The 26,957-nt window shown below is 33.9% G+C and overlaps 1 protein-coding gene across 3 annotated transcripts in view; it reads right to left on the reverse strand.

Moving 5' to 3' along the window:
* The window catches only part of LOC145277924 (piezo-type mechanosensitive ion channel component 1-like), a 562,742-nt gene that overhangs the window by 402,117 nt on the left and 133,668 nt on the right, over positions 1 to 26,957 (reverse strand). For all 3 annotated transcript variants that reach the window (XM_080129998.1, XM_080129997.1, XM_080129996.1), the window contains exon 2: positions 21,501 to 21,596. In XM_080129998.1, coding sequence (XP_079986124.1) covers positions 21,501 to 21,596 — 96 coding nt within the window. The remainder of the gene's footprint in view (positions 1 to 21,500; positions 21,597 to 26,957) is intronic.

Genomic DNA, 26,957 nt, shown 5'->3' on the forward strand with positions numbered 1-26,957 from the left:
TATATATATATATATATATATATATATCTTAGCTTTGTACGACAGCTAAGTCTCTCTCTCGGTTCAAAATGTTGAGATCCAGCAACAAGCAAGAGAAAGATAGCCAGCAACAAATTAAACTGCAGACCAGCTTAATGCGGGTACTGGTCTCCCGCTTTATGGTTTTTTAAATCAGAGATTTGCTTCTCCTAGAAAGGTTGCCTTCACCACGGCTTACGGGAGCCCTCTCCACCCCAATACACATATACACACACACACAAATATACACGGTGCTAGTTGGCCATTGACCCAGAAAAAGAGTTCATTCGCCCTTTGGAAGGTCTTGTTTGGTGAGGAGGGCGGCTAGTCTCCCTGGAGGATTAAAAACAAGTCTGGTGGGGGAACCAGTTTAGTCGCCGGTGACCCGACCATGAGGCAGGTAGTACTGGGTTACATGGTACCAGTAGCATATGACATGACCTGACACAATATATATATATATATACACACACTTTTTTTTCTTTATAAGTTTCGGTTCAAGCTGATGCACTCAAATCATATGGATATATTTTTTTGATTTTTGAAATCACAACTTTATAATAATCAATAAAAAATTAACTAATAATATATACAAAATCTGCATAAATTATCATATTTAAGTGTATTTTATGACCAGGCTATGTCGGGCATCCCGGCTGCTTACTTTTGCAGTTTTAACAAAAGAGCTACAATAATATCAGTGGGTTTCCATTTACGCTGAACATCCACAGAATGCCATTGTCAATCTATTACATATTAAAGAGTTTGCTGTGGAATTTCCACAGGACCCGCTAGTTACACATTAATATTTATTCCTTACTGATAATTGATTAACGTCACATACTTTAATATTTTTTAAAATTCAATCTGAAATTGAAGGACCTACATCAGATCCATTGTGAAAGTCGCTAGAAAAATAGTTGGATCATTCTACCACTCCAGAAAGTATCTCCCCCTACTTATACAAAAACCAAATGTGTCTGAAGAGAAAGTACTATTGCCACATCTAGGGAGGAGAGTACCTTTTCCTGCCTTACAAAACTGTCTTTAAAATCTAATGGAAAGAGTCTTGTTCACCTCCCTACTTCCTCAGAAGAGACGTTGCAATTCTATTATTTTCAAGGCAAATGCTCGACTGAGCTTCAATCGATGCCCCCTCCCCTGCATAACATCTGTGACAAATACCTATCTAGCTACAACTGTTAATAATTTCCCTTATTCTCAACTAGTGTCTAAAACTAATTGAAAATTCAATGAGCAAAATTTCTTTCCCAAACTTCTCCATTTGTTTAACAATACTGCAGGGCTGCTTCCCAGCAGACTATAACAGATGTATTCAAATCTAATGCAAATAAGTTCTTGTTGAGCCGTTCTCTAAAATAATCAAACCCTACTCAAGTTCTATCATTACAATGTTGTCTTGCATTAACCTTTATCCTTGAGTGGCTCTTGATAAGTGTTAACTCTCCAGTAAAAAAAAACAAAAAACTTTCTATTTTTGTGTCTAATCTATAGTATAAATCTCACCTGCCTATTTAAATGTATGTATGTATATCTGCCTAAAACTTTTGACAGAGGCGGCAGATTTTCACAAGATCAGTATTGTTTTGAAGCTTGACACTTAGGACGACAAATATCAAAAAATTGGGTAAAAACATTAATTCCTTCGCCCTCAACTGGGCACTTTTCTACAAGGAGTTGCTTTTTTTGCCAATATTTTCGAAAGTCGTCCCCTCTTTTTGATTGACCAGCCTTAATTTAAACCTTCACCACTTCTGGTTTGGCGATGGACGCAACGGCAAAGACGCCAGGTTTTTTGGGGGTTTTTTTCACATTCTTTTCCCCCTTCACAGTACGGGTTCGAGACTGCCTGCATACTACCACTTATTTTTTGTTCAACACACACCTCCAAACATCTGGCCAACGTCGGGTACCCTGGCTAGTATTTATTGAAAGTACAATTTTCTTTTCTTTTTGTTTTTTCATTTCTATTTTGTTAAGTAAAAACGTTTTAGAAATCCATTTTTTTTTTTTTTGTCAACATATCTTAATTGGCACATTAATTTTACATGAGGCCTGCATTGGAAATTACTATAACAGAGTCATTTTTATATGCCCTGTGGTTGGTTGGTTTTCAGTCAATAAGAGATTTCTATTTGGCACGTCTACCTCATACCCATAGGTAGCATGTTTCAAACATTCAGCCTTTTTCTCTCCTTCTATTCATGCTACAGAAGCAATCACAGAGCCTGCTAGTTCCTTTGATCCAGTTTTCAGCCTGTTTTACTGTGAATCGTTGGTGGAAATGGACGAATCTAAATTCTCTTATTCAAAGTCTTTAGAATCCACACAGGCCATGGCACCAAAACCACATGGAACAATAAAAACTATTACCAGAAAGAAATTTAAAGGCTTAGTCTTCAAAATTACGCTTTTTTTGGCTTTGCTTTTCTTTTAACAACAATCTTTGCGTTCCACAAAGACCCTTAGCATAATGGATAAAGTATTTTGTAGAATGCAGTTCTAAGTTGCACTATACACATACATAGGTAATATAAAGAATACAACTGCAAATTACTTAAGACTTCTACCTCGTCAAGGCTGATGAAACAAAAGTATGCTACTCCTGTGGGTTCAATGATTGGTTCGTTTGAAATTACACATAGATTCCGGAGTTTAGCAGAAAGATTCTGGAGTTCAACAAAATACACTTGAAGGTTGGAGGTTACATCTGCCAAAACGTTGTGAAAATAACACAAAAGATGATAACAGTAGTTTGAAGAATGCAAATCAAATGAACAAACTTTTTATCGATCATTTTGTAATCTCCAAGTCGTATAAAATTTTGTCATAACTAAATCAATTTTAACTTTTAACTCTGTCCAATTTTTCCCCCCTTCAACTGTCCACATCACTTGTTATGTCAGCCATTTTTTTCTTTATAGCTGATCCGAATTGTCTTCCCACATTTAAATGGTTTAAAATTAAATGCAATTTTTGCATAAAATAAAAATTTTTTTTCTTTTTCAAACTTTGCCTTCATAACGTACAAAACCGATTTTGAAATCTAGTGGGCAATGCCCTTTTCTGTCTTCAACTACTTCTTTCTCACAGAAGATATAGTCTTTCTCTACTCTACTCTTAGGTTCACAGCAGGTGTTCAGGTAAACTTCAATCTATGGTCGCGCTCGACCTTTGCAAAAGATTCACAACAAAAATTTGTCTAGCTACAACAGCTGTCAGTTTCCCTTTCTATATCTACCTACAACTAGACAAAACTTCCTTTAGCAAGGTTCCTTTCCTAGAAATCCCCATATGTAGAACAATACCACAGGGCTGCTTCCCAGCTGACTACAACATGTTCATTTTTAAGTTCAATGTAAACAAATTCTTGTTGAGTCACCCTCTTAAAAATCAAATTCTGCCCAATCACCACCATCATTGCCAACAATCACGATGTTGTCTTACTGTCCATCTGACATTCATCTAACATTTATCCTCGATTGGCTTTTGAGCCTTGTAAGTTGTGACTGCTTAGCAAAAAAAGGCATTTTATAGTATAAACAAAGCAAAAAAGTAGTTTAAAAAAAATAAATATATCACAAACGTTACCAAATCTAAGATAAGTTATTGTTCTACCTACCTAAATAAGTTTTCCATGTTTTAACTTATTTTAAAGCAGTTATTTAGTTTCAAACACAAGTAGTGCAGAGTCTTAGGTTAGAACAAGACAAAAATGGACAGCATTTGGGGAGTCTCGATAACTAATTAAAAATACTAGTTCAAAACTCATACAAGAAATGTCATAGTAATATTTATTATTCAAATTACTCATCCTACACCACACCCCTTTTTATTGCACAAGTTACGTCTGAACGTAAATTTTATTTGAAAACAGATAAATGTATGACAAATTATGATTAAACTCCATCACTCCATTTGAAAATTGTTAACTGGCTAGTTAGGGTTTTTTTTGTTTTGTTTTTTTTTAGAGGGGGGGGAGTAGAAAACGCCCTCTTAACCAATTAGCTCATAAATTTGTCTACCTTGATTTTCTATTCACCTTATTCAGTTGAAAAGAAGCAGGTGCTTGTATTATTTCCCAATGAATATCACATTTGTAAATACATTTTATACACAGTTATTTGTATATATTTTTCTTTTTAGATTAGCACATAAAAACATACTCTGCGGTATTTGTTTATAGATATACGATGCCGTAAAGAGGATGCTAGTCATTTTATTATAAACATTGGCTTTTGAATAAAAATACCATCAGTTGAAATAGAAATTGTATCAAAGCAACTGCTTTGAAAGAGATTATAAAATGGAGAGAGCGGCACAGAGGTAGAGAGAGGCGTATAGAGGTAGAGAGCAAGATAGAAAGAGATATGAATAAAGTGTATTTTTATTTTGTAATTTCAGCTAATAGCAAGTTTTAAAAAATATATTTTATGGAAATCGCATAAGACAAAGCATGAAGCCACTTAATGTAAGGAGCTAAAAAGAATGAAAGATAATTATTGCAAAGACAGAAGATGCGGATCAAGTAAAGAATAGATACCCTGCAGCAGACAACGCTGCCTGGCGCGACCGGCGCACATTTCAACTAACACTGGTGATTCGACCTTGACATTGGCACAAGCACATGGCGTCGGTTGTTTGTAAACACGTCAAATAGCAAACATGCTCGAATATTCGCCAGCAATTTTTTTTTTTTTTTTTTTTTTTTTTTTTTTAAATATATTTACAAAACTTTTTATGAAGTTGTCTGCTACAGGGCATCTATTCTTTACTTGATCCGAAGATGCCTATTGGCCTTACTCGTGAAAAGACCAAAGCTATATGTGGGAGTTCAGCAAGAAGCCAGTCCCACAAGCTTGCATTTCTTAGAAACTACTGGAACAGGAAGCTGTAATACAATGAGTTATCAAAACAGCGAATTGTTGAAAACCACTCGACCAACGAGTCAAACGAGCTGAAACAAAGGAAGCAGAGAATAGATCCGATAATTCCGAAGAACACCTGCCATAATAGTATTCATAGAAAAGATTGTGACTAGCAATATCACACCAGTGTTAAATACAGGAGTTAATATCGTTTTAAGAGATGAACAATTTAAAATGATTTCCATCAGTGAAATAAAATCCTAAAAGACATTTAGTTATTGACATTTTTTTTTTTTTTTGCATAAACCAAAAACCACAGATTGTTTTAAAAATAAAACTAAGAAAGCACACCTCACAACGTTATTTTGAAACCGCATAAAGGATGCACACGAGGTGCCTTCAATAAGTTTCCAGACTTTTTTTTTTTTCGCATGAGCACTTTTATTGAAAGTAAACACATGAAACTCCTGTCCACTTCAAAGTAATCTCCTCCGGCTGCAACGCACTTACACCATTCCAAAAACTTCTGGAAGGCGCCATGGAAGTCCTCTTGTGGGAGCATGTCAATGACCCTTGTCACAGCCTCTTTCATCTTAATTGTCTCTTAAAGACAGCCTCTAAGGTTTTCCTTGAGCTTAGGATATAACTAAAAGTCACAGGGAGCAAGGTCTGGAGTATAGGGAGGATGAGGAACTGTTTGATGCCCATCTTCGTCATGACATCATTCTGATCTTTTTTTGAGCACGTTGGGACAAACTTTGCACAAATCTTCCACACATTCAGTTCCTCACAAATAATTGTGCATACAGTTCCCACACTGACATCAAACTGTGAACATTGTCTCTATTGACACAGGATGGTCCTTATCCATGAAATTCTTTATTTGGCGAATCAACTCTGGTGTTCCAACTTCCTTACTCCTCCCACACCTTTCATCATGCCTCACAGACTTTCTGCCTTCCTTGAATCATCTTTTATGCCACTCAAAAACTGATGCTCGATTCATGCAAGATGGTCCAAAAGCAGTCTGAAGCATTCCATACGTTTCTGTGGCATTTTTCCAAGTTTAAAACAGAGTTTTATTGCATATTGTTCTTCTAAAGTGTCCTCATGTCCAGACTACATTTTTTAAATTCACCAGCTGTGAAAATCAGGCTTTAGTAACGTGTATGCCAATTCCTGCTGTAGCTGTTCATTTGAACCTGAAATCATCGTCAGTCATCTCACAAGACGTATAGCAATAGCATACTGATTTTTCAAGAGCCTACAACAATTTTAAATGCCAGCACAAAAACAGTTTGGAAACTTATTGAAGGCACCTTGTAGACCACATTCTTGTAAAAGTTGGTTTGTTTTGATTCCACAGTATGAAAGAAAAAAAGAAATAAACTGCTCATCTTTTATATAGAAAGCAAAAGTGTTCAATCTATTTGTATGTTGAAACAATTTTTATTTGTTTGCAAATAACTACCATCTGCATACATAATACACAGGCAGAATTGTTGCTTGATTTTTACTTTTTGTGTTATTTGGATTTTTTTTTAACCACTGTTCTCATTTGCAGCATTATTCGCACAACATTTCAGCCGATGCAACCTCTGACCTTCTTCAGGTGTATTTTGTCAACCTCTGAATACTTTCTGTCGGACTGAAATCTGCACGGAATTTCAAACAGAATCCTTTATTTAATCCAAGGAGGTAACATGCCCTCGTTCAATCAGCCATGACTGGATAGAAGTCCCAAGTAATTTGGGATTGTATTTTTAGGACTGAATCTTCAAAAGGGTAACTTACAACTGAATTTTACCAAGCACTCTATCCACTATGCCACAGGTATTTGCGGACAATTCTAGTAATAATTTTAGGAGCCATAAACCTATTTTTATTTTTAGATGTAAAATCTTACTACTGATTACTATAGATCACTACTCATTACTTCAGTTGAATTATATATATATATATATATATATATATATATAGATAGTCATCCACATACGGTACTGCTTCGCTGTTTCACAGCTCATCAGTGCGGTTAGACAAGCAACTACCTCAAGCCAGGATCGAAACCCGATCACCCAAACGACAGTCGGAGCTTCTAACTGTTGTGCTATACGGCTGCTGTTATGTGGGCAGTGAATTAACAATGTTTTGACATTGTTAAAATACCTAAGCTCAATTTGTTTACACAAAGAGCATCGCTAATGGTAATTTGTATATCACTTCCAAATATGCTCAACGCAAGATAGGGAGCATTAATCAGGCCGCCCGGCATTGCCCGGTCGTAAAATATGCTTTAATATTATATTTTGATTAATACAGATTTCGTATTTATTATTATATCGGATCCAATATATATTAAGGCTTTAAAAATTAAAAAAAAAAAAATAGAAATAAAATAAAATGACTCGTGCGCCACCACCGAGAATCAAAACTAAAACGTTTAGTTTACGATTTATTTTTTCTTTGACGTTAATGCCAGACCTATGAAGACATATTTGCCGCAATGCTAAAAATTAAACCATGTACTAATAGCTATTACGTTACGCATGCATATTTGTAATGCCGTTGTTCCATCTTCACTTGGCAAATTTCATTTCTTTAATATTCACTTTTGCAACGATTTTTCCCAGCTAAAACCTAAATATAAAGTTTCACATGGGTTCAAATACTCTATATATTAAGTTTCATGTCCGTAGACCAAAAACTGTAGGAGTTTGGTAGGCAAAATTTTTTAAACATATATATATATATATATATATATATAAATATATATAGAAAGAGGTTTGAGTTTACTATAACCTTTTTACGCAAATATTACGCAAGTATAAATCATGTATAATATCTGCATGAATATAATTAAACATAATAGTAAACTAAAGACGATCATCCCATAAGAAAACCGAAAAAACTAATAGGGAATGAATTAAAATGAATGTTTAAAAGAATATGCAAATTAGCTAGATCTTTTGCTGATGAATGCAATTCGACGACCCATAACAAAGTTGTATTTTCTTTTTAAATAAATAGAAAAAAGGGCTTTCAATATAAAAAAAAAATTATATGAGTAATATATATATATATATTATTTATAGATGTTTCCATATGTTAAAAATCGAAAGTTTGATTATCATATATATTAATGTGTGAAAAAAAAAAAAAAAGACAAACGTAAAAAGAAATTAAACACAGGAATAAATCATTAAAAACAGAGCTTTACCAGTTTCATTCAGATTAATGAACGTCATCAGAAAAAGTGAAGCTCTGAAACGTTCATGGATTCGAACGAAACCAGCAAAATTCATTTTTTTATGATTTATTTCCGTGTTTAATTTGTTTTTCTTTATCTTTCCATATATTACCTTCGCAGCATTTTATTTCATAATATATCATGTATTGATTCCTTATATATATATATATATATATATATATATATATATATATATATATGAGCAAATGTTTAAACGATTTCTAGGAAAATCACCAACCAATCAGTGTACGATTGTTTTTGAGACCATACAATTTTATTTAATTTTTTTATTTGAATAAAGTCTTATCAGCACTTATATATATATATATATATATATATATATGACAGAGAGATAGTATAAAAAAGATTATATAAAAAAATTTGTTTTCTTTTTTAGATAATTTAAAAGTTCAACACTGGTGTTAGTTGGTTTGGTTGTTTTACGGCATATCCACCCTTTTTTTTCCAGGTTATTTAACGTCGAATCCAGAAATTTTGGAAAAGTTTTTATGCTTCAAGTTATTTAGATCTTCGAATGTGTATACATTTGGTTTGGTTGTTTTGTAGAGGAAAATTGTTTTTAACTTTGTAGAACAAAACTGAGTTTTGCAAAAAGAAAGAAAAAAATGGGAAAAAAAAACCACAATGGCATTGGTGTATTTTATGCCAGGAAGCTGGTAGCTTCAGACGGCCTGATCACACAACACTAGACCTCTAGTGTTGGTGAAAAAAATAGAAAGCACGCCTAAAAAGACGTTACTAACTGATGGAATAAAAAATAATCGGAGAGAGAAGAGCAATTAAAACATTTATACCTAATAATACAGAATCTATGAACAATAAAAGCCTGCAATAACAGCGTTTAAATGCAAAGCAATCTAATTAATGACAACAAATGCGTACTAACAAGTGACGCAACATTTGTTTTGTTTTTCTTGTTTTTTCTGCCAGACTAAGATCGACACAAAACAAATTGATTGATGAATTAGACAAGTCTGTAAATAAATCCTACAGGCTGATTGGATTAATTATCATGGATTAAGGTTATAAAGTTAATCAGCTGTTAAGTGTAGCCCCCACTGCACCCACCTGCCGCCATCCATCGAGTATTGTCATTCTCGTTGAAACAAACATCTCTTGTGCAAACGCAAACAGCCATTGAATGCAATTTTTATTTTGTTTGTGAATTTTTGAGTTAAGGATTGATATTTTTGATTATTTGGACTACTGTTCTTATTTTGAATGCTTTTCTGCACAACGTTTCGGCCGATGTAACGTCCGACCCTCTTCAGGTGTATTTTTTCAAACTCACAAACTCGGGAATCTTTGTGAAAGGCCAAGTGGTGTAACAGATAAAGTATTAGGTAAAAAATTCAGTTGTAAAATGAAGGTTCAATCCTCAGTGCAGGCAATACTACTAAAAATACACCAGATCATCGCTGAAAGAACAGAACAAAAGCATGCTACCCACCTTCCCCGAATTAAATAAAGGGTTTCGTTTAAAATTTCCTACAAATTCTAGAGCTCTACAGAAACATTCCTGAGTTTTACAAGATACGCCTGAAGAAGGTCGGGGGTTCATTTTTTTGTTCAGACAAATGCATCCCTTGTGCCAACAGCCATTGAACACAATATTTCTATTATGTTTCTGAATTTTGGAGATAAAGATTGATACATATATATATATATATATATATATATATCAGTGGCGACTCTAGCCTATTATTACTACTCGTGCCCGCCGCCCTCTGTAAACTTCAGTTCCCAACCCGTGGTCCGTGGACCCGAAGTAAAGTCACCATAGTTGCTATTGCGTGATTCTCCATTGTATAGCACAGATTGACTAACGTATCTTGCATGGTGTTTTTTTTTGTTAACAATCAAGACACTATATAATCTGTAGTCTTGTTAATACAGTAGATAAGATATTTTTTTTTCCTTTCAAAAGTATAGAAGAAAAGAGATGTTCATTACTATGACGAGAAAAATATGTTTATTAGAATAAAAAAATTGATGACTATAACAACTAACCAGGTTAGCAATTAAATTCACAACTCTATACACAACATTGTAGCCGCTTTTATGGGATGTTCAATGGATCTGACGGTGGCCGGACAAAGGCCATCCGTTAAAAACAGCATCGTTGTATTATTCCCAGATATATTTAGGAACTTTTGGCTACTTAGTTATCGAAACTTGAATAGATACGTAATTGCTTGATGGTTTTTAATCCATTTTAAATAACATTGACCGAGTTATTGGTCGTGCCGGGCACGAGTGGCACTAGTCCCATCTCCGCCCCTGATATATATATAAATTCTGCTTGTTCCTTCCTTAGTTAAGGTGTATGCGCTTTGAAAAAGGATGAATACAATTTTTGTTTAAAAAAAAAAGAAGAAAAAAAAAGAAAAAGAAAAAAAAAAGTCCAACTTCACAAAATTTGGCTTTGTAATATATCTATTATATCAGATTTGTATTGAACAAAGTCAGCCAAGCTTTAGGAAGAATAAAACAAAGTGCTCAGTCAACATAACATACGTTCGAGTACAAAACTGAAATGGTTCTTTCCTTCCTCTATGGATGTGAGACTTGGATGTGGTACCAAAAACAAAAGAAAATTAGAGAAATATCACACCACGCGTGCTCTACGTTCCGTCCTTGGAATCCGCTGGCAGGACCGCATTACTAATGTTGAGGTCCTACGACTCGTTAGAGATTCGAAATCGGGACCCTATGGAAAGAAGCCTATCTTGGTCGGAGTTCGGATTTTGAATCTTGCTAGATTCAGCCAGTCTGAGGAGTCATAGACGACGAAACACATGTCAGTGGATAATGATATTAAAAATATATATATGCTGCTCCCCATTTGGGGGTACCAAATTGGTAGAAGGAAAAATTATTCCCAACTCGCATTTAAGTAAAAATGCACGTATGTATAAATAATTGAATTGATTAAAAAAAAGTAAACAAATAGCATCTACATAAAAAAGCGCGATATCCAGCAGTCGCACAAGATAGGCCGGTGGAAGAGGTTTGGGCTTCTTTCCATGGAGTCCACATTTCGAATCTCGCTATATATATCTACTAGGATTTCAGCCCGGCGTTGCCCGGGTGTTTTGGAAGTGTATGTTGAGCAAAAAAAAAAAAAAAAAAAGCGGTCAATTTATTTTTAAACTTTGACCCCTATTATGACCCCTTAACATTTATTGTTTTGGGCTCAAATCAAGTTATTAAGTTAGATCCATGTCCAAGGAACCTATATCTAAAATTTCAAGTGTTTAGACCCAAAATCGTCTGAGGAGTTTGATAGAGTTCTCAGAGGTCAAATCGTTGAACTTTGGCCCCTTAACAGACAAATTTCTGGCCGAAAACCGATCACATAGATTTTCCCAAATCTCAGTACCCTGTATATCAAATTTCGAGTCTGTAGACTTAAAATTGACAGTTATTGTGTAGGGAAATGTACACACACACACACACACACACACACAGGTACGTTCACTTTTATATATATAAGTGAAAGTGTCTGTCTGGCAGTTAGGCAGTTATGTGTAACTAGAGATCTCATCCAATGCTTCCAGTTGCAATTGCTGTGAATTATAATGCAAATTACTGAATCGATTAAGATGTCACCAATGATATAAGCACCACTGAAACAGTGAAGAATCTTATCAGAACCTTCTACGTTGAACATGACGGGAGAATTCATTATGTATCTATGTGAATGATATAAATATTTTATATTAACTCCTATCACGAGAAAGGAATGTTCGATATAGATAGAGTATTAATACAAGACAAATTGCAACAATGAAAAATAAAATTAAACATTATCAATTCAGATATTCAAATAAATAATATAAAAAAAATAGAATTTATTTCCTTATTCCATGGAGTTTCAATAATGAGATTTCTCTTCAGAAGAAATAACTATCAAAATAAAAGTAAAGAAAGTAAAGATCGCATAAATTTTAAAACTTTGAAAATTTTAAATACAAGAATTTCTTTCGACTAATAAAAGAAAATTTGCTTTTTTCAGCAAAGTTTTGTTACATATTTGCTGCAGCCGGTCATTCAAAATGCACTTTTCAGTCTATATAATTGTTGAATTTACTGTTGTCACTGGTCTTTGATTATATATATATATATATATATATATATATATATATATATATATATATACACACACACACACACACTGACAGCAAGTAAAACAAAACACAGCTGATCTATAAAATATATTGTTTTTATTTTACAGACAAACAGTTTGGGATTTTAAAGTTATGAGAAGTGTTTAATATCAGTGAAGGCATGTGGAGTTGATGTGGATGTTGGCAATGAAGAGGTGTCACCTTGTTCTCTCTCTTTGACCAACTGACTGCCCCGTTTTCTGTTTGTGACGATTTATATAAACATTCTTTTCTCCTGAAATGTTTACTATTTCCCATTAGATATTGTCTCAAATCCTTTGACCGATATCCTCTCACATATTTCCGAATCAAATTATGCATTCCAATAGACAATGGTGGAAAGTCCTGAATTCCACACATGGAATCCATTTGCGGGTGTGCAAATCAGTCATCGAATACTTCTCTTCCCAAGGTCACCTGCCAATCCAACAGTTTGATAGAAAAAATAAAATGTTCAAAGAATGGATTTAAAAATAGTGGAAGGAAGTTAATCAATGAAGTACATGAATCTAAACAGAGTCAAATGACAAAATCTGTGAGCAATGTAGTGGTTGGTTAAATAAATCTCAAGTCAGAAATCCATAAATATTGACATGAATAATTCCACTTAAATTTGAATCCAGAATTCTATAGTCTTTATTTTTATTTTTCTAGTTATTTCTTCTGAAGAGAAAAGCCTAATTTTCGAAACTCCATGGAATAAGGGAAATTATTTATATTAGTTGTTTAAACATTTCATGAACTAATAACTAATGTAAATTTTATTTTTCATTGCTTCAGTTTGTCATATATCAGACACGCACACACCGTCTAATAGGCAACAGTACAAAATATCTTGCACCTTGTCATTTATGCAGTCCAGTCTGAAGGATTAACATCAGTCAATTTTTGTGCAAGTATATCACATCTTACACACTTGAATCACATCCTCCTCAGTCTACCATGTTTTCTTAGGCTCAGACACATAACGAGTTTGGTGCAAAAGGTGGCCAAACCACCTGAAATACCTAGTGTGCAAGACATCCCATCAATATCAAGTTAAATAATTAATGGGATCATTTCGTTCAATTTATCAGCTGCACATCCACTTGATCACGACACAATCATTATGCCAAAGCTGTTGCAGATCAGAAGTGTTCAGGGGCCCATCTCTCACTGCCAAGCAGCATGGCAAATTGAATACAAACTGAAAAGCCTTTGCGCCAAAACAAAGGAAATGTGCCTAGATGTAATGGTCTGGCAGTAATTTCATGAGGCTTCTCCGGGCAACACAACAGTGAGCAGCGGTAGAGAAATCACAACAACCTCCAACACACAAGTTAATGAATAATGAAAATATGCTCAGCGACTAATAGAAATAAAACAAGATTTAATTAATCCGGACTTCAAATGAATAAATAATAAAAACATATTCAACTACCATTAGCAAAAGAGAACCATGCACGATTACACTTTAAAATAAAAAATAAAAAAGTATTAAACCAACTAAAACCTAACATATCACAAGTATACAACTTTCATTTGAACTCCGCCCCTTCCCTTATTCGTCTGAAAGCTTTATACTTTCTAACTTGTAACAAGACGGATATGGAGATTATATATATATATATATATATATATATATATATATATACACACACACACACACACACACACACACACACACACACACACACACACACACACACACACACACAGGGTGGTCGCTAAAAAAGCGGGAAATTTGAAGGTCAGCTTAGATCATGAATAAAATGCGTCATTGCTATTTTTTTTTATTGGTGCCGTGTAAGTTTCGTAAAAATAAATCGTTGTTTGACGCTGCAGTGAAGTGCACGGACGACATTTTGAGCATCTATGAGTATAATATAACATTTGTCTTTGAAAAACTTTGTAAAAATTAGTCTTTGAATTTTCCGCTTTTCTAGCGAGCACCCTGTATATATATGTACATACACCTTATATTTTTTAACCAGAAATGTTAACATTAAAATTTAGTAATGTTCATAAACCAATAAAAATTAAAGTCAAAATAAACTGACTCAATTATTGAGCTTCATGATTATCAGTTTTTATAATCGAGCATTTATATATTTTCACAAAATAGACAATATGATGCTCTCATTTTTTATTTTGTCTTGATTTTTTTTATATATTTTCACAAAATAGACAATATGATGCTCTCATTTTTTATTTTGTCTTGATTTTTTTTATATATTTTCACAAAATAGACAATATGATGCTCTCATTTTTTATTTTGTCTTGATTTTTTTTATATATTTTCACAAAATAGACAATATGATGCTCTCATTTTTTATTTTGTCTTGATTTTTTTTATATATTTTCACAAAATAGACAATATGATGCTCTCATTTTTTTATTTTGTCTTGATTTTTTTTATATATTTTCACAAAATAGACAATATGATGCTCTCATTTTTTATTTTGTCTTGATTTTTTTATATATTTTCACAAAATAGACAATATGATGCTCTCATTTTTTTATTTTGTCTTGATTTTTTTTATATATTTTCACAAAATAGACAATATGATGCTCTCATTTTTTATTTTGTCTTGATTTTTTTTATATATTTTCACAAAATAGACAATATGATGCTCTCATTTTTTATTTTGTCTTGATTTTTTTTATATATTTTCACAAAATAGACAATATGATGCTCTCATTTTTTATTTTGTCTTGATTTTTTTTATATATTTTCACAAAATAGACAATATGATGCTCTCATTTTTTATTTTGTCTTGATTTTTTTTATATATTTTCACAAAATAGACAATATGATGCTCTCATTTTTTATTTTGTCTTGATTTTTTTTATATATTTTCACAAAATAGACAATATGATGCTCTCATTTTTTATTTTGTCTTGATTTTTTTTATATATTTTCACAAAATAGACAATATGATGCTCTCATCTTTTATTTTGTCTTGATTTTTTTATATATTTTCACAAAATAGACAATATGATGCTCTCATTTTTTTATTTTGTCTTGATTTTTTTTATATATTTTCACAAAATAGACAATATGATGCTCTCATTTTTTATTTTGTCTTGATTTTTTTATATATTTTCACAAAATAGACAATATGATGCTCTCATTTTTTATTTTGTCTTGATTTTTTTTATATATTTTCACAAAATAGACAATATGATGCTCTCATTTTTTATTTTGTCTTGATTTTTTTATATATTTTCACAAAATAGACAATATGATGCTCTCATCTTTTATTTTGTCTTGATTTTTTTTAAATATTATATACGTTTTAATTTCTTATTCACATACGCATCAGTTTCATCCTTCATCAGGAATCAGTGATGTAGAGGATGAATGTTCCGCTGGTCACCTTAGATTCAAGTCAACATTTTAATTTCTGTCTGAACCCCTAGATCCATATGGCCAATCTAACAATCACGGTGAACGGAATTAAAGTTTATTTATGTATTTACAAGTGGACATATGCAGAAGGCCATTAGAAAGAGTGTTCGACGACCCGGTCAGATGGAACTTTTTTTATGCACTAAATTAGACAGTGTAATTATAAATTCTCTGAAGGAGTACATCGTAAAATACTGTGGCTGTAGCAATATAATTATTCCAGGTTAATATTTTCCACAGGTGAAGCAACCAATAAAATTGTAATGAGGTTCATACAATAGTGCTCAATACCTAAGTAAGACAAGATATACTTTTTATTTGTTTTATATAAGCATTTATGTCATTACACATTCATGAGCAGGTTTCAGTTAGGCAGTTATGTGTAACTAGAGATCTCCTCGGGTGATATTGCTTATACAAAAGTAAAGTCCACAATCTTTTGTATTAGCAATATCGTCTGTAGAGGCCTTCTAGTTATTTGTAACTGGCGGATTAGTTTTGTTTTACGGCATATCAACCCTTTTCAGGTTATTTAATGCCAAATCCAGTCATTTTGGAAATAGTAATCATGTTGCATCCAGTTATTTTGTAAAAGATTTTTATTCTTCAATCACTGGTTGTAGTGTTTGGTTTGTTGTTTTATGGGGGACTAGCGAGGGGTACCCGGCGTTGCCCGGGTGTTTGTAGGTGTGTGTGAAAAAAAACCCGAAATGTGAAAAAAAAACAAAAACGGGTGCCCGTGAAAAAAAAACGAAGCCTTGACGCGCAGTTGGAAAATAGTAAAGTGTGAAAAAAAAAAACAGGTGCGCGTTTTTGATTTACGTGACGGCGATAGGTATTCAGCAGTTAGCATTTTGTACGGGACGAAGTCGACATTGACCAAACATTACTTAGCTCTCTAGAGACCACTGGCTTTCGGCCAGTAGGTATTTATTTGCTCCCCAACCGAGCAAATTAGGCACAAGGCCAATTTTTAATGTGAGGAGTGAAGGGAGGGGGAAGGGAAGAAGGGGACCAGCTCCCAAGAGGTGGGAAATGGGAGCTGGTTAAAGGTCAGGCATGTGGGTTTGCCCCCACATCTGGTCCTTGCTTGCAGCATCTGTCGGAACAGACACCACACCTTGATCTTGTCGCCCGGGCCCCGGAGAGCACGCGGGCCAGTCTGGCTTTTGGCCAGTAATTAGAGTCGAGTTTTGCTTTTTGTTTATACCGAAAACCGAATGTAACGCGTGCCGATGCGGGAAATGTCGAATAATTAACGTTTGAAAGTCGATAAAATTAAATAGACAAGCGGGCTCCGTGGTTAAGAGTGAGATATTACAATTTACAGATGATATAAAAAGTTTTAAGTTGTGAAGCGAGCGAGCGCTTCTCTGAAAGAAGCCTTTTGTGGACATCGAGGAAAAGCGTACATACATACATTTTCGCTTTTATATATATATATATATAGATTTTATCGTTTTTGTTCCATGCCCTGTAGAACATGAATTAATTTTGCACTGGGAGAGGGAAAAGGGTTACAGTATTAATGTCTGGGACATTTTAAGTTAGGAAACCAGTCAAGAAGTGGGGTAAATAGAAAGAAAAAGGGGAAATAGGACGAAAGAAAAGGGGGAAAAGGTGGGTTGTTTTTGTAGAACATAATTAAGTTTTGTAAAAAGAAGTAGAAAAGCAAAAAGCATCAATGTTAGTTGCATTTCGTCTCAGGAAGCCAATATATTCAGACCGCATGATCTGGTAGCACCAGGTAAATGGCTGACCAAAACATGCTCATGAATGTGTAGCAACATATGTTGATATAAAACAAATAGTATGTATTATACACGCATTGCTCTTTATTATATTGCAGAATATAAAAAAAAAATACAACGCATTAAAAACCTTTTTATTATAGATACAACATAAAATCCAAACTTAAAAGAAAAGAAACCGACAGCTGTTTACAGGTCAAGCTGATTAGAGTCTTGGCCACTAGTGTAACGTCACTTCCGGCTGCTTATTCGCAATAACATTTTTTAATAATAAACATGTGTATAGATAAGGAGTAGCAGCTTGAAATGTTTTGAATGACAAATATAGAAACATCTTTATATAAAAAAAAAAAAAAAAAAGAGAAACAACTTGCTATAACTCGGTATCATTATTTGTAAATTTAAAACGGATTTATATTATTCTCACGTGTATATCTAACGAAAATTAATGCTCTAAAACAAAATGAAATCAATTTTTCCTTAGTTCATCATTAAAGAGTTATTTACAGAGTTATTTTTCTTTAAAAAAATACACACTAGTGATGAGACGATTCTAATATTTTCCTGATTCCAATACCATTACTGATTCCATTCTAAATTTCTGATTTTGATTCTAAAATTGTCTTTTAAAATTGAATTTCCGTTGTTTTCTTAATGTAGATATCATTTTATTTTTAATTTGATAACATTTTTCATGTTTTCCCTTTAACCATTGCTGCAAAATTCGAGAAACTGATTACGACATTTTCATCTATAATTTTCACTTGTGCCATTTTTTGTTTCTTATTTATCGAACCAGATTAATTTTTCTGGCGCCATCTATATATATATATATATATATATATATATAAAAGCGAAAATGTATGTATGTGTGTATGTTTGTGTGTCTGCTAAAAACTTTCGATAGACAACAAAAATTCACAAACTCGGTATCATATTGAAGCTCCATTCTTCGCTCAAAAAATATCGAAAAATTGGCCAAAAACGTTCATTTTTTTTCACCCCGAAATCGACAATATTCGACGGGGGTGGGTGGGGGGTGGGGTAAATAAAAACGGCCCTCTCGACCGGTTCTACACATGCGTCAGATGACGTCATGACCTGATTTACTTTAAATAGTTGAAAAACTGAGCAAATTTCGTGTACATCGTGTTAGGTCAGTTGATTAGCACGTTGGTTTATTATCTAAATGTTTTGGGTTCGAATCGTGGTGGGAGATGTCTTTTTTTTTCGATTTTTTAAATTTAAATATTGAACCAGTGTTATTTAAGCCATTTTTCACGTAACGTTCGTTTTTTATTTGTTTTTTTTTTTTACTTCGCTTATCAACCCCCGACCACACACCCAAAAACACCCGGGTACCCACCGTTTTTTTTAAATTTTAATATCGAAACAGGCTTATTTAAGCCATTTCTTTTTTGTTTTTTCGAATTTTACATTTAACATCGTTCGTTTGCCTTACGTTAGTTTCTTTTGTGTTTTTTTTTCAATGTTTTCATTACCCCCCCCCCCCGCTTAAGTTTTAACGTTGTTTTCTTTTTTTACTTCGCTTATAACAAACAAACCTGGTCATTGACCTCATTTGCTGAATAGCCGTGCGCGCACCTGTCAATTTGGTTCTTAAATAAATTCAAACAACTCATTCTGGCTGGCCGATTTTATTTTCAAAGTTCACCTCAGGGCTTCAGGTTCGATCCTACCAACTTTTACCCCCCTCCCCGGTTTCTTTTTTATTTAACACCAAACACACCTCCAAACACCAAGGCAACGCCGGGTACCTCCGCTAGTCTATAATATAAATCCCACCTGTGTTTAAATGTATGTTTGTATGTCTGCCTAAAACTTTAGACAGAGGTGACGGATTTTTATGAGATCCATATTGTTTTGAAGCTCGACCCTTCGGATGACAGATATCGAAAAATTGGGTAAAAACATTAATTCCTTCACCCTCAACTGGGCACTTTTCTACAGGGAGGGGTCGCTTTTTTCGCCGATATTTCCAAAAGTCATCCCTTCTTTACAATTGACTAGCTTTAATTTAAACTTTCGTCACTTCCGGTTTGGTGATGTCATTTTTTTTTTCATATTCTTTTTCTGCCTGCTACCACTTTTGTTTTTTTTTTTGCTCAACACACCTCCACACACACGGGCAACGCCGGACACCCAGACTAGTTTTTATCTAAATCTGTTACGATCTATTAATTTTTGTTTTATTAGCAGTTTTAACAATTAATATTTAACGTTTCATCATTAGTATGAGCAATGAAAAATTAAGATTAAAATAAACAAATAAAAGTAGTGATTCTGGAACTAGAAATTAGGCTAAAATCTTTCTGATACCTCAAAAGGTTCCAATTTTTTTTTTTTTTTTTTTTTTTTTTTGATTCCCCACTCAGATTAATCACCCCAATACTAATCCAGACTGCTAAGTAATGAAAAATCATAGTGCCTTTATGCATAAAATATTAAGAAAAGATTATTTGATTATTGGAATACTTTGAGAAGAGTAATTTGTATATTTATTTTATTTATTTGTGGACTGTTATCCTCATCTTCATAGTTCTTGTCTCACAACGTGGCGCAGTGGATAGAGGCGTTAAATCTGTATGGTTCCAGGTGAGCATTGTCTGAAGATAGTAGTTTCAATCCCATCCAAAGCTGGCCAGAGGATTAGTTAGCCTAAATGTGGTGAGACGACAACTATGGAAGGCAGTAATTACTGAGGATCAAATTAAGGGATTCAGCATTCTTCTCCCGTCACAGTTAATCACCTGACTCTTCCAGAGGAATAGTTGGGCGAAACGTAGTGAAGCAACAACAACTATGAAGATGAGGATAACAGTCCGCAAACAAATAAAATAAATATGAAGAAAGGAGTGAAAACGAAAGAAAGGATAAGAAAATGAAAACGATTTTAAATTCAAATGATTGGGAGTGGTAAAAAATATGATGTGTTAACTTTTGATTGATTTACCATCTGGAAATCATGTAATTTGCATAACTTATGTTCGATGCACCTCCTCTTCTGACCGCCAAACTTTTTCATTAAATGATTGCTACTATGTAACACATACTAAATCCCCAGATTAACTTGGGTATCTCTTAAAAGGATGAAGATTATATTAGTGATGGGACGATTTCAACATCTTTCCTCGATTCCATTACAATTACCAATTCAGTACTAAATTCCTGATTTTGATTCTTTATAAATCGCTTAATATCTAACTATGAAGTTCCTATTTTTTCTCCCCAATTATGTTAAAAGTACATTTTCTCAAACGTAAAAATACACTTACAGGCGACAATCTATAGATTTTAGTTTTACGTGTAGTTTAAAAATCAATAAACATTATTTTACTACTAGCAATGAAAGATTTTGCTTTCAACAAAATCAAATAAGACAATTAAAAGCATCGTTTTTGGCATTGGGAAATAGGCACAAATGTTTCCGATTTTGATACCCCCAAAAAGTTATGATTTTTTGGTTTCTCGGTTCAGATTAATTGTCCCAACACTAATTTTTTGCTATATATGAGAGGGAGAGAGAGAGAGGGAATTAGACCAGAAGTCTAGAAGAACAAAGTTTTAATGTACTAATGGCAATTATTGTCAATATTAATAAAATGAATAGTTTCCAAAACGATTGTATACTCAATTTGATTTTGTTTTCTCCTTTTGAAACTGATTCATAATTTACAATTATTAATACACACACACACACACACACACACGATTAAATAGTAAATTTAAACCGAAATTGGACACAGGTAATTAATAATAATAATGCAATTTGGAGCAAATTTTTAAAATCCGAACCCTGGAAGCAGTCTAATTCAACACCCAGTCATTAAGGGATTTACAAAAACTTTAGACCTTTTGACTTCATTCCTCCTATTTGCTCTCAAATCAAATTAAGTTAGATTAAATGTAATACTGACAAACACACCACTAAATAAACGGTCGGCATATACACTTTCTCCTTAATATGAAGTAATAATGAAATGCTTAACTTACCTTTTATGGATTCTGAAGTTGGACTTTTAAATAAAGGAGTCAACAGCAGCAAAATGCCATAGATGAATGAAAGTGCATTGGAACGCACCACACAAGCTGAAATAAAACAAAACATAAAAATTGGTTAATCCCAAAAAAACATTATGAGCGATTTTTTTTTTTTTTTTTTTTTTTTTTTTTACACAAAAAAATACAATGTCTATCGAAAAAAGCATGAAAACTTTTACCAAAATGACCAGATTCCGGAAAGAGTTGATATGCCATAAAACAAAACAAGCTAAAATCAAATGGAACGTCCATTTCCAAAGAAATTCGCACCTGTGGAATCCATTACTGCAAGACTGTTTCCCTACTGTCTACATGGTTGTTTTAAAATATGTCAACAAGTATCTGTCAAGCCATCCTGAATTAATAAAAAAATTTAATACTTTCATAGTACTATTCCATCATCCAACGGACAATCTTGCTAACCATTATCATCGAGTTACTTTTTGCCTTGTATCATTAATATTTTAAAAAAAAAAAAAAAAAAAAAAAAAAGATATTTTTTTTTTTTTTTTTTTTTTTTTTTACACAGTGATCACCACTTATCAAGGCCCGGAAGCCACTCAGGGATAAGGGTTATTGCAAGTACATCACGTTAGTGAGGAGATTTTATGAAGTGTTTAATTAGGGGGGCGGTTCATTAGGAATTTGTTAACATTAGACTTGAAGACATCCAAGTTGTAGTCCGGAGGGAAGCAGGCAGACGGAACAGAGTTCCACAGGCGTGCAGTTCTAAGAAAGAAGCTTTGCTCATGAAATCCGCGTTTTGATTTAGGCACAGATATAGAGTGGGGGAAATTTTTTACAGTGGATTCAGCTAGACGGGTGATTTTCGTGAAAGTTTGGCGAGGGGGGACCAGGGATTGGAGTTCAGACGAGCACCTGCCATGAAAATAACGATAAAACAAGGATAGGCTCGCAACGTCTCTTCTGTGGGAGAGGGGTTGCAGGGTAGAGAAAAGGGCATCCCCCACTAAACCACGAAGTCTATTTTGTACTCTGTCAAGGCATGATAGGCTGTTTTTGGCAGCTCCTGCCCAGATATGGCAACAGTATCCCATCCTTGGCCGTACTTGGCTTTTATATAGATAGAGAATTGCATCAGTAGTGAGATATCTTCTGGAGCGGTAGAAGGATCCCACCATCTTTCCTGCGACCTTGGCAACAGACTTGATGTACGTGTTCCATTTCAGATCAGGAGTAAAGGTCAAACCCAGAAGCTTGTCAAAACACGGGGCCTCACCCAGACGAGAGCCATCCATCACAATTGATGCCAGCTGGGGATCAGAGCGTTGATGATGTAAGGATAGGAGTTTGGTTTTAGATGCATTAAAGGTAACTAGCCACATCTTCCCCCACTGAACCACGCGCTCGAGATCAGAGGAGAGAGAATCCGAGAGAACTTCGTCATTTACAGCCTTTGATGTGTTGCCGTAGATGGTCGTGTCATCAGCATAGATGTCAACGAATGATTTAAGTATGTGTTTAGGGAGGTCATTGATGTAGATCAGGAAGAGAGTTGGGCCGAGGATTGACCCCTGAGGGACTCCAGCATTTATATTGCAGGCCTCCGATTTTTGTCCATCTACCACTACTCTTATGAGCCTATCGGAGAGAAATGATTTAATGATTGAGAAAACATTTCCAGTTATACCGTAGCTGGAAATCTTGTGAAGTAGACCCTTATGCCATACTTTGTCAAAGGCCTTTGATATGTCAAGAGCAATTGCCCTAGAAAGGAAGCCTTTGTCAAGAGATTCACTAATCCTGTGGGATATAACCGTCAGCACATCTGCGGTAGATCTTGCAGAGCGGAAACCATATTGTGTGTCACTAAGAAGGTTGTTTCTGCTGAGGTGGTTGACTATTTCTCTATTTAATATTGATTCCAGTAACTTACTCATAACACAGAGAAGACTTATTGGTCTATATTGAGAGGGAGATGACTTATCACCTGAATTCTTAAATACAGGGCAAACTGATGAGGTCTTCCAGGGGGTCGGAAAGCACTTCTCCTTAAGGCAGCGCTTAAATAGTTTCGTAAGTATGGGAGCAAGTTCTGGTTGAAGCTTTTTTAACACTATAATTGGGATGCCATCAGGGCCAGTTGCTTTACTGGAATCTAGGTTTTTTATTAGCTTGGCGACCTCATGCACGGATATTTGTATATTACCTAGCTTGTTCTGTGTTATAGGAGGAAATATGGGGAGTTGATGGCCTTCGTCGCATAGGGTAGAATTAGCTGCAAAGTTCTTTGCAAATAGTTTGGCCTTGTCTGACGCTGACGAGATAACCTGTGGTCCATTGATAATGGTTGGGATAGAACGCACACTTCTGTTCAGGATCCTATTTGTTATTTGCCAAAACTGGTGGGAACCAAGCCGCTGATCAGCTACCTTGGATTTAACAGACTGGGCATATTCTTTCCTTTTCATTTTTAAGTGTTCAGATTATTGATTAAGCACCAAATTTTCAAATTAAATTTTTCTTAAATCAACTTGTTCAATTTTTATGTAAGGATTATTTTTCTTTACAACTTAAATGATCCCATTGGTTTAGATATTTTCTAAATCGATTATAAAAATTTGGGAAAATTTGCATATTCAAGTTTTCGCAAAGATTTTCAGCTTGCTGTCGAATATAAAATAACTCCTCCTCTCAAAATAGTGAAAAAGTCTTTCTAAACAACCCATTTTGTTAAGACCAATGACAAATCAAGTAGGTGTACCATTTTATGATGAAATTATATAAAAAAAATAATTAAAAATTAAGCAAGTCATTTTTCAATCCAAGTTTTATTTTTTTTAATTACGGTATATATATATATATATATATATATATATATATATATACACACATTTACAAGGTAGTCATCGCCTACCAAGGCCCGGAAGCCACTCAGGGATTAGAGTTATTGCATGTACAGTACATTAGTATTGGAGATTTGATAAAGTGTCTTAAGGGGGCGGTTCATGAGGAATTTGTTTATGTTGGACTTGAAGACATCCAGGTTGTAGTCAGGTGGGAAACCGACAAATGGAACAGACTTCCACTGGCGTGCACTTCTAAGAAAGAAGCTTTGTTCATGGAATCTACATTTTGGTTTTGGCACAGATAAAGAGTGGGGAAAATTTTTGATAGTGGTTTCAGCAGACGGGTGTTTTTCGTGAAAGATTGGCGAGGGGGGGCAGAGATTGGAGCTCAGACGAGCACTTGCTGTGGAAGTAACGATAAAACAAAGACAGGCTTGCAACGTCTCCTGTGGGAGAGAGGTTGCAGGGAAGCGAAAAGGACATCTTCCACTACGCCACAAAGTCTATTTTGTACTCTGTCAAGGCAGGATAGGTTGTTTTTAGCAGCTCCTGCCCAGATGTGGCAGCAGTACTCCATCCTTGGACGTACTTGACTTTTTATGCTCCTTCTGATCACATTTTTGCAAGGTTGTGAGAATTATAACATAATCGTGAAAGACCTAAATACAATAGTTAAAGCAAAATAAATTGTTTTGGACCATTAAAACAATTTCCAACACTATTGATAAAGTTTACTCATTCATTTTTTTTTTTTTTTCATCCCTTATGCTTTAATTCATATTTTTACATATGACGTCACACCAAAGCAATATTTATTTTGTTGAGGTAATGTTTTAAGCTCTATTTATTTTTAAAAAAAAAGCTAAATAGGTCAGTTTGTAAAATCTAAGACTATAGATTGTTTCAGTTTCAGGTCATGGCATCTGCTTTACTCATTGGGAAATTATCATTTAGTCTTAATTCAATATTCTCCATTTCTAAAAATTACAAAGATCTGATATTTCGAAACACAAAATATGTTTCTGAATCTTTGAGATGAGGATTGATTATTCATAATTGGATTCTTCGAGCTACTGTTCTCATCTTGAGTATCATTTTCACAACGTTTCGGTCGATGTAACCTCCAACCTTCTTCAGGTCTATCTTACCGAACTCTGGAATGTTTTTTTCGAACGCTGGAATCTGAAGAGATCCTAAGTAATTCACAATCATATTTTTTAGTTGCCCACACAGAACTGAACATTCAACCTTCAGGAGAAGGTCACTTTCACAATTGATTTTTTCCAAGTACTCTAACCACTGCCCCATGATGAAGTAAATAAAGGGTTCTGTTTAAAATTCCATCCAGATTAGAGTTAGATAAGATACACCTGAAGAAGGTCGGAGGTTACATCGATCAAAACGTTGTGAAAATAATACGCAAGATGAGAACACTAGTCCGAAGAATCCAAATGATACGAATGAAATGTATTAATTTCTTATGAAATTTTTTAGTCAAATTCAAATTTTTATACTAAAATATATGCTTTTCTACATTCAACTTTATCTTACCAAACAAAACTTCAATTCTTTTACAGAAAATATAACCTTGAATAAGTCAATTTTACTGCAATAAAATAAAAACTCAGAATTTGGTTAAGAACTGAATTAATAACAATCTTTGAAAAAAGGTCGTGATTGCAAAAAGTTGACCTTGAGCAAATCATTCAATAATGTGTGAATGATTCGTTTGTGTTAAAGTTTTTTCTAATTTATTCTTTTTAAAACTATCAAAAAAAAATGTTCAAATTGTATTTTTCGTAACTATTATACTCGTATTTGCGCACCGATATATTCTATGCTGAAAAATTGTAGATGAATTAAGTCAGTATAAGTTATTACTATAACAGGTAATTCCACTTAATGTCCGATTATCTTGATAAAGCATTGTTCCTAAATCCAGTGAAGTGCTTTACGAATGGACCATTTTCGCTTTCTTCAAATATCATGTAAATGCTGATAATAATACAAGGTGACTGCTCAAGTGGTTAACGGCACAGATCGACGACCAGGGTGTTCCAAGTTCAAATCCAGTTCGTTCCACAAAAATCACTCTCACTTAAAATGTTGGCAACCTTCGGTAGGTCCCTCCTATAAGTACCAGATGTCTTTCTTTCTAGAAAGAATTTGACTAGAAAAATATCGGGGAAACCCATGCCAACAATAGAACCTTTGGATTCATACGATATGATCATTACACACAGAGTCAAATTCGAACTACCAGGTCACTGATGATTTTTATTATAAAGTTCCTATAACAAATCGGTTCTTATACAAGTATATGCATTTCGAGGTAATTTACTTAGAATCAATCACTTTTATATGGTTGAGAAACTTAAACGATTTACAAAAATAAAAATAAATAAATAAAAAAACATATCTAGAGCATTTTCAAATAACGCCCTCTACATCCCTTCATAGCGTAGAATACTGGCAATAAGATAGAAAACATCAATAAAAAAACAAGATTGCTCTATTAATGGAACAATTCCAAAATCACTACTCTGATGAGTTGGCCATGTTATAAGAATGAATGACCATTAAATTTTTTAAAAAGTTA

Source organism: Euprymna scolopes, chromosome 6 (assembly GCF_053919585.1).
Source record: "Euprymna scolopes isolate OS-2025 chromosome 6, ASM5391958v1, whole genome shotgun sequence".
Classification (NCBI taxonomy): Eukaryota; Metazoa; Mollusca; class Cephalopoda; order Sepiida; family Sepiolidae; genus Euprymna; species Euprymna scolopes.